Source organism: Rhea americana, unplaced genomic scaffold (assembly GCF_003343005.1).
Source record: "Rhea americana isolate MKP2758 unplaced genomic scaffold, rheAme1 scaffold_166, whole genome shotgun sequence".
NCBI classification, from domain to species: Eukaryota; Metazoa; Chordata; class Aves; order Rheiformes; family Rheidae; genus Rhea; species Rhea americana.
This window is the reverse complement of record NW_028185772.1, coordinates 166,180-175,336: the sequence shown is the minus strand read 5'-3', so window position 1 is coordinate 175,336 and position 9,157 is coordinate 166,180. Positions and strand designations below refer to the sequence as shown.

The 9,157-nt window shown below is 47.1% G+C and overlaps 1 protein-coding gene across 1 annotated transcript in view; it reads right to left on the bottom strand.

Annotated features, from left to right (window-relative positions):
- Nucleotides 1–396: 396 nt before the first annotated feature.
- SRD5A2 (steroid 5 alpha-reductase 2) overlaps nucleotides 397–9,157 on the bottom strand; it is a 31,036-nt gene continuing 22,275 nt past the window's right edge. The window contains exons 3-5 of the mRNA XM_085300576.1: nucleotides 6,782–6,883; nucleotides 1,012–1,162; nucleotides 397–463 (exon numbers count right to left, since the gene is read on the bottom strand). Coding sequence (XP_085156702.1) covers nucleotides 397–463; nucleotides 1,012–1,162; nucleotides 6,782–6,883 — 320 coding nt within the window. The remainder of the gene's footprint in view (nucleotides 464–1,011; nucleotides 1,163–6,781; nucleotides 6,884–9,157) is intronic.

Sequence of the window (9,157 nt, the reverse complement as noted above, 5' to 3'; positions counted from 1 at the left end):
GAGCTAAGGGTAGCTACACTACAGCGTGGGACAAGAAGAAGCAGCTACAGAAGTGCCATAAATTGGAATGGCTGCTGAAGACTTTCTCTTGTCAAGTCACAAGCTTACTGTCTCCTTCCCTGCATCAGTTTTTAGCCAATGCTTTTTCTCTGATGTCAGGGGAGTTATACCCATTTTCCACAGGTAAAATGCCACTGACAAGGGAACATGTTGTCCTTTGCCCACAGCTATCCGTGATTTCCTCTGTTCTTAAAAACAAGAACTTCAGTTTCAAATTCCTGTGTGTTTTAACCCCATGTTACCATTTGAACAGTTATTTATAGTCAGATCTAACTTTAAAATTAGGAATTGAAAAAAGCTCTATAAAAATAGAACACAGAGTCCTTGTTCCGATCATTAAAAAACAAAAGGAATCAAGGCTTTCCTTGATTTTGGATAGTCCGTAAATGTCTTGAGATAGTACCTGAAAGAAAATAAGCAAGAGTGAAACTGCATACATGCAAGAAAACTGCACAGTTTCAATACAGCTCAGCTGAAGAACCTTAAGACTCCTCCAAACTATCTCATTTTGTAATGTATGAGTTACTCTGCAAAAGACTTGTCCCAAAAGATTTACACCAGATGATTTAATTAAATGGAAACTGATAATAATATTAAGATTATAATAGACCTAAAGTAGAAACTTTAAGAGTTCAGAGCATAGGACCATATTTATTCCAGTGTTGCAAAGGGATTACAAAATTCCGTAAAAAGAGGCCTTGACATGGCTGAAATAGTAGTGTAACTCATGTTAGATTAAATGACTATCATCAGCTTCACTCAACAGGAGTTCCAGCCCACTGCTATACTTTCAGCCAGTCACAAATAGGCTGATAAACTCCATACATAATATCAAATTTCAGTTTTATCTGGAATTCTGGCCCTGCTCCTATGCCCCTCCCTGGCATTTTGCAAACTCAATTCCAAGAGCAAGCAGCAAGATACTGCAGGAAACAGTTTGGATTTTGATACCTGTGATGGTGATAAGCACGTGGCCCAATGCAGCAAAGAGTAAAAAACGCAAAGGCAAAAGCTGGTAGGGACCAGGTCGCTATGGCAAAGCCAAACCATTCCACAATTTCTCCAAAGTAGTTGGCTCCAGAAACATAGGTGAACAGTCCCCCTGCATTGAAAGATAAAATATTTATTTTTCACAATCTCAAGCACATGAAACGTCCTTTCCCATAAAGTTGGCAACAAAGCACCGTACCTTTCTTATTCAGAGCCCATAAAAGAAACCTAAAATCACTTCCCTGAAGCTGGTGGAGCCAAGCCAAAGTACAAGGAGGATCTTGAACAAGACCTTTGTACAAGTACAAGAATTGGAGGCAATTCCAACCCAGAATCTTCCAACACTTTCATAATCATTCATTTTCATTTAGAGAAGGACATAAGGAAGTCCATTATCAGAATTATTAAAATTAGAATTATTAAAATTAGAATTCAGTGAATTTTCTTCTGGCCTTAAAAATATTTTGCAACTTCACTATCTCTGGGGAATGCACGATCTGGATTCTGGAATGCATAATTCTGAATTTTGGATCTTTGCTAATGACAGGAGTGCAGCTAACAGAGGCAGCGAACAGATGCAACGGTATGCGCAGCACTGTCTCAGCTCTGCCTTGAACTTCTGGGGCCCACGTTGGACATTGTGGTCTGCTGACCCCTGTGGAACAAGGGGACTAGAGAGTGACTCTGCTAACAGGTAAGGGGAGCTGGGCAAGGGCAACTGCAGGAAGCCTTAAGCTCTCCTGGGAGAAGCCTCAGCACTTATCACCCACTCTAGCTGGGTGTAGCTACTGCTAATGAGCAGTCTCCATTGCTGCTGAATAGAGGGAGTTGGGGCTTTTGACACAGGCAGCCCTTGTTTAGGCCGTGGATCAAGTACCCTGTGAGTTGGCAGTAAGGAGAGGTCTAATTAAGAGCCAGGCCTGGAGCACAGCAGTTTGCACAGCAGGAGCACAGTTAGGTGCAAGAGGACATCTTTCTTTTTTCAGCACTAGTAGTGCCCACTCTTGCTAACATGGTTGTAACTCACCATAAAGCACATTTGCCAGTGGCTGTGGGAATTGCTACATCAGCTGTGTTGGAAGCTTCAACCCAGACAGACCCTCTTGCAGCAGATGCTGCCCCACAGGTCTCAGGCTGCAGGGAGTGCTTGGAGCCTCTCCGGAAGGCCTGGACTGATGGTCCACCCTCCTGCAAGAGGTGTGCTGTTGTTGATGATTTGTGTCATCAAGTCAAAGAGTTGCAGGATGAAGTCAGCAGACTGCGCAACATGCGAGAAAGTGAGCAGGAGATAGACAGGGCGTTCTCAGAGACCATACTGCTCCTGGAGTCCCAATCCCCTGCAGCAGGGGAGTTGCTGGAGGACTCTGTGAAGAGTTAAATGGTTCAGCACAGCAGTGTCAAAGAAGGCTAGAAGCAAGTGGCTTCTTGAACAAAAAGAAGAAAGACCTCTAATCCTCCTGTAGACTTGGAGTTACAGTTGAAGAACAGATTTAGTGCACTCCAGGATGAGGAGAATCCGGACCTGGCCTCAAGGGAAGCAACTGGGCTGTCTGACCCTGTGACTTGCATGACCACTCGGAAGAGGTAACGAGTGGTTGTAGTAGGTGATTCCATGCTGAGGGGGACAGAGGTGCCTATCTGCTGACCTGACCACTCCTCTAGAGAGGTTTGCTGCCTGCCGGGGGCGAGATGTGTCTGAAAGGCTGTCAAGGTTTGTCTGCTCATCAGACTACTGCCCTCTGCTGCTCTTTCATGTGGGTGCTAAAGATACAGAGAACAAACCAGAAACAATCAAAGAAGACTTCAAGGCCTTGGGCGTGGTGGCCAAGGATCTGGGAGCGCAGATGGTCTCCTCATCTGTCCTGCTAATTAGGGGGAGGCATGGGAGGAGGAGTAGGAAGATTTTCCAAATCAACAACTGGCTATGCCGCTGGTGTTGGCAACAGGGTTTTGGATTCTATGACCATGGAACATGATTTGAAGACCAACACCTGGTTGGGAGAGATGGGATTCACCTCACCAAGTGGGGCATATTTGCCTTTGCAAACAGGTTGGCCAGCCTAGTAAAGAGGGCTTTAAACTAGGTAGGAGGGGGGAGGTGGGGGCATCATACAGACAGGGTAGACAACAAAACACAAGTTGGGTTGGCAGGCCTCCAACAGGTGCATGCAGCTGGGGATGTGCATTTGGGACATGGCTATGGGGGACCCCCACACACCCTTCCTGGGAAACTTGCAGGCATGACCACCTCTCTGAAATGCCTGTACAGCAATGCACGCAGCATGGGGAACAAACAGGAGGAGCTGGAGATCTGTGTGCAATCGCAGGACCATGATCTCATTGCAATCATGGAGACATGGCGGGATAGCTCACCTGACTGGAATGCTGCCATGGATGGCTATGTGCTTTTTAGGAGAGACAGGCCACGAAGGCGAGGTGGTGGAGTTGCTCTTCATGTGAGAGAGCAACTGGAATGCATCGAGCTCTGCCTAGACGGGGAGAAGGAGGAGGCAGTTGAGAGCTTATGGGTAAAGATCAAAGGGCAGGCCAACATGGGGGACGCTGTTGTGGGTGTCTACTACAGGCCACCTAACCAGGAAGAGAAAGTTGATGAGGCCTTCTATAGACAGCTGGAAGTAGCCTCACGATCACAGGCCCTGGTTCTCATGGGAGACTTAAACCACCCTGACATCTGCTGGAGGGACTATACAGCAAGGCACAACAGTCCAGGAGGCTCCTGCAGTGCATTGATGATAACTTCTTGTCACAGGTGGTGGAGGAACCTATGAGGAAGGGTGTGCTGCTGGACCTTGTCCTTACCAACAGAGAGGGACTGACTGGAGATGTGAAAGCTGGGGACAGCCTTGGCTGCAGTGACCATGAGATGGTGGAGTTCAGGATCCTCCAGGAAAGAAGTAAGGCAACAAGCAGGATTGCAACCCTGGACTTCAGGAGAGTGGACTTCGGGCTCCTCAGAGACCTAAGTGGTGGAGTCTCATGGGTTAAGGCCCTAGAAGGAAGGGGTGTCTGGGAGAGGTGGCTAGTATTCAAACATCACTTCCTCCAAGCTCAAGAGCGGTGCATCCCTATGAGTAAGAAGTGCGCAAAAGGGGCAGGAGACCTGCATGGGTGAGCAAGGAGCTCTTGGCCAAATTCAAACAGAATAAGAAAATACACAGAATGTGGAAGAGGGGACAGGTAACTTGGGAGAACTATAGGAATGCAGTCAGAGTATGTAGAGATGCGGTGAGGAAGGCTAAGGCCCAGTTGGAATTGAGTCTGTCAAGGGATGTTAAGGACAACAGGAAGGGCTTCTTCAAATACATCAGCAGCAAGAGGAGGACTAGGGAAAATGTGGGCCCACTACTGAATGGGGCGGGGGCCCTGGTGACAAGGAATACAGAGAAGGCAGAGTTGCTGAATGCCTTCTTTGCTTCAGTCTTCACTGCTAAGGGCAGCCCTCAGGAATGCTGTAGCCTGCATGTGAGGGAGAAAGTCTGGAGAAGGGAAGACTTTCCTTTGGTTGAGGAGGAAAGGGTTAGAGACCTTCTGGGCAGGCTGGACATCCACAAATCCATGGGCCCTGTTGGGATGCACCCATGGGTACTGAGGGAGCTGGCAGATGTTGTTGCCAGGCCGCTCTCCATCATCTTTGAAAGGTCCTGGAGAACTGGAGAGGTGCCTGAGGACTAGAAGAAAGCCAATGTCACTCCAGTCTTCAAGAAGGGCAAGAAGGAGGACCCAGGCAATTATAGGCCAGTCAGCTTCACCTCCATCCCTGTTAAGGTGATGGAACAGCTCATTCTGGATGTCATCTCCAGGCATATGGAGGAAAAGAAGGTGATCAGGAGTGTCCAGCATGGATTCCCCAAGGGGAAATCCTGCTTAACCAACCTGATAGCCTTCTATGATGGCATGACTGGCTGGGTAGATGAGGGCAGAGCAGTGGAYGYTGTSTACCTTGACTTCAGCAWGGCTTTTGACACYGTCTCCCATAACTTCCTCCTAGAGAAGCTCTGGAAGTGTGGGTTAGATGAGTGGACAGTGAGGTGGATTGAGAACTGGCTGAAAGGCAGAGCTCAGAGGGTCGTCATCAGTGGCGTGGAGTCTAGTTGGGAGGCCTGTGGCTAGTGGTGTCCCCCAGGGCTCAGTACTGGGTCCCATCCTGTTCAACTTCTTCATCAATGACCTGGATGAGAGGACGGAGTGCCTCCTCAGCAAGTTTGCTGATGATACCAAGCTGGGAGGAGTGGCTGACACACCTAAGGCTGCCATTCAGAGAGACCTGGACAGGCTGGAAAGCTGGGCGAAGAGGAACCTCATGAGGTTCAAGAAGGGCAAGTGCAGAGTCCTGCACCTAGGGAAAAATAACCCTAGGCACCAGAACAAGCTGGGAGCTGACCTGCTGGAGAGCAGCTCTGCAGAGAAGGACCTGGGAGTGCTGGTGGATGACAGGTTGACCATGAGCCAGTAATGTGCCCTTGTGGCCAGGAAGGCCAACGGTATGCTGGGGTGCATTGGGAAGAGTGTTGCCAGCAGGTGGAGGGAGGTGATCCTGCCCCTCTCCTCAGCCCTGGTGAGGCCTCATCTCGAGTCCTGTGTCCAGTTCTGGTCTCCCCAGGACAAGAGAGACATGGAGTTACTGGAGAGAGTCCAGCACAGGGCTCCAAAGATGATGAGAGGCCTGGAGCATTTGGCCTATGAGGAACAGCTGCAAGAGCTGGGCCTGCTTAGCCTGGGGAAGAGAAGCCTGAGGGGGGATCTTATCAATGTCTATAAGTATCTGAAGGGAGGGTGTCAAGGGGACAGGGGCAAACTCTTTTCAGTTGTCCCATATGACAGGACAAGAAGCAATGGGCAGAAATTGAAGCACAGGAAGTTCTGCCTGAACGTGAGGGGGAATTTCGTCACTGAGAGAGTGACGGAGCCCTGGAACAGGTTGCCCAGAGAGGTTGTGGAGTCTCCTTCTGTGGAGATCTTCAAGGCCCGCCTGGATGCAACCGTGTCTAACATGCTGTAGGTGACCCTGCTTGATCAGGGAGGTTGGACTAGATGATCTCCAGAGGTCCCTTCCAACCTTACTGATTCTATCATTCTATGATTCTAAGAGGCAGGTAAAGTATTGGAGGTGAGATACTTGGAGGAGAGAAATTACCATCCATTACAAGCCAGCAGAAGGAGACAAGAGACAAGGAAACCAAAACCAGGAAGCTCCTGGATCCCCATACATATTTCTCTACAGAGCTAGAGATTTCCTGATTCACTGCTGTGGCCCATGGCCACTCTTCCTTACCAAGCCCAACCTTGAAGGATACCAAATAGAAATTCTATGCCTTGCATCCTTACTGAAGTTTACAGTTTAAATTTCCCTTTTGCAAAGGAAGAAGTCCATTTCTTCTTCCTGGGCATGGAGAAGAATATTTCCTTCTTTGCAGCTGCCTTTTACATGGCTAAAGCTTCTTACCACATTCCGCTTCAATCTTCTCTAAATTACTCAACTCATTTCCTACAATTCTTCATCGCAGTTCATGTTTTCCAGACACTGTTCTTCCTCACTTGTGGAATCTCTGTGGTCAGCCCCTACTAGCTCCTGCCACTCAGAAGGACATCGGGACCAAGTACCTGAGTGAAACTGTCATTACTGTTATTATTGTTGTTTTGCTATGTGTTGTTCTTCAGTCAGAAAACATGATCAATTCTACTTTCTTTAAAGAGAGGGACAAAACTATACCTTGTGGAATCTTGTAGGTGACTTCCCCTGGTTTTCGCAGCTGGCGCAGCAAGAGATCGCTGTGAATGTTGATCCCCATTCCGAGCAGAAATAAGAGAAGGCCTAAGAAACAGAGATGAGAAATGGGTTGCAAAGATGGTACCATCTAACCCACTTACACCTACTCCACGGACTTAAGCGCATTTGTCAGGTTCATTTTTAGAGCAAGTAGATATAATATCTAGGCTGAATGGGATGAATTCCTTTTCAAGCCAAAAGTTGTGCTTTTTGATATGCTACTGAGAAGGCTACTGAACTGGAAAAGTATGAACTGTATATCTCTGTGTCAGTTGAGGGATTAGTTCTGGGATCACCAACACTGGATAGCTTCAGTGTGGACCGCAATCGTGCACAGAAAGATGTCCACCCTGAGAGCGCTGTTTTGTCAGCAACTTGAGCAACTTTCTGCTGGTGTGAGAGAAAGCTGGACTTCCCAACTGGTCTTATTCACCTTTTATTGAATGTCAAATGTGAGGGTGAAGTACCTCACTGCTGTAGGAGAAGGCAGAGCTGTTAAGGGTGATTAAGGGAGGGGAGACTGAGCGGCTCCCTGGAGTATGCAACATGTGCACGCTCCAGAACTAGAGGAGAGATCAACACTCAATTTTCAAGAAGGACATGAGTCAGCACAAATATCACAGAGACAGAAACTAAAAGGACTAAATGGTCAAGAAACATCTCTGCACACAGATTTGTAGACACTGTAATTGTTCATCAGATTTTTTGCCATCATGCTTTGGTGAACCTCTATGCCCTATTCTCAGCTAAAGAGCAGAGCTTGGTGCTACTGAGTGCCACCAGCCAGAGTAGCTCAGGTAAGGACAGTCCCTTTTTTGTCTAATGTAAGATTAATTGTCACATGCCTCGAGGTCCCTTGTTGGGTCCCACAAGTATGTTCATTAATGATCTAGAAAGAGGGATGAGCAATGATCAAAGCTGCAGATAACACAAAGTCCTTTAAAGACTAGCAAGGTCATGCCTCAGAGATGAAAATGCAGGTGAGCAGGCAGTGTGACGGCAACTGAAATTAAATGTAGTGAATTCAATGAACCCCAAATAATGCAAGTTAATGGGAAAAAAAAACCACATTAATCATACAGCATTTGGGTTCTAAACCCACTTCTTCCTTTCAAGTAGTTAGTGAAAAAAGCCTGCATCTGTAGTAAAAACAATTATTAGAAGTAGAGTATTGGATATATAGAGAAGACTGCAATTGTCTCAAACCAGAGATATTGGCCTACCTCTTACAGTGCACTGTGGGAAGGCATTGCCAGATGGCCAATATTGAGCAATAAACTGAGAGGGACGTGAAAAAATTCTCATTGAGAAAGACTGGAAACTTTATAGATGTGAGAAAATATAAAATATAATGAACAGCAAGGAGAAACAGTGAAAAGGAACATTCTGTTAGTTAGGAGGATTCCAAATCAATAAAAGAAGATATTAAATTCAGGACTTGCTGCTACCAGGGTATCACTGAGCTCAGTTATTCAGCAGAGTCCAGGAGGAGGCTGAGCAGCTATCTGCATATACAAAGTTCCAATGGATATCAGACAGTATTGGGATGGGATGGGATGGGGCATTTGGGAGTAGGGGGGGGACTGGGAAAGAAAACATCAAAAAGAAGTGGGTGCTGGAAAAATCTGAGATTACTGACAAGATCCTGACAGCAGCTGAACAGAAAAGTAAGGGAATAGGCAAAGGATCTGAGATGGAGGCTTATTTCAGGTTGCTGAGGACAAGGTGGGTATGTGTCCAGAAAGGTTTGCTTAAGGCAAGAAAGGGGCTATCTGCCTGTCACTGGAGGAGAGCCCTATCACCCTGCTCTCTGCTGGAGGAGAACACTTTGCCAGCTGCTGCTTGTTCTTCTTCCTGAGGCATCTCTTAGATCAGGGAAAAGTGGAAAAGAGTAGTGGAGAGCCTGCTAGCAAGCTCTACGCCACATCCGCGTTGATGACAGTCAGCCACAGCTATGGATATTACTACACAGTAACTGCTGAGCTGTAGACAAGTTTCACTGTTCTTATTTTAAAGCTGGGAAAACAGGAGCACAGATAGCACAAGCATATCCAGCACCTTAGTGGCACCAGGAAGGGAACCTACACCTAAGTACAGGTCAGCCCACTATCAGCAAGGCTCTTTGGACACAGCTATGTGCACATGCACGGAGCAGTTAGCTGCTCACTGGAGATTGCTGACAGCTGCTGGTCAGAATGATTCATTGACCAGACTCCGTTCAGCTGCAAAACTAGAGGCATTTGATTGAGAAACTCTGCAGGTGACGTGCCCTACATTTCATGCCCCATTAGATACTGAGGAAACCATCTCTAACAATTG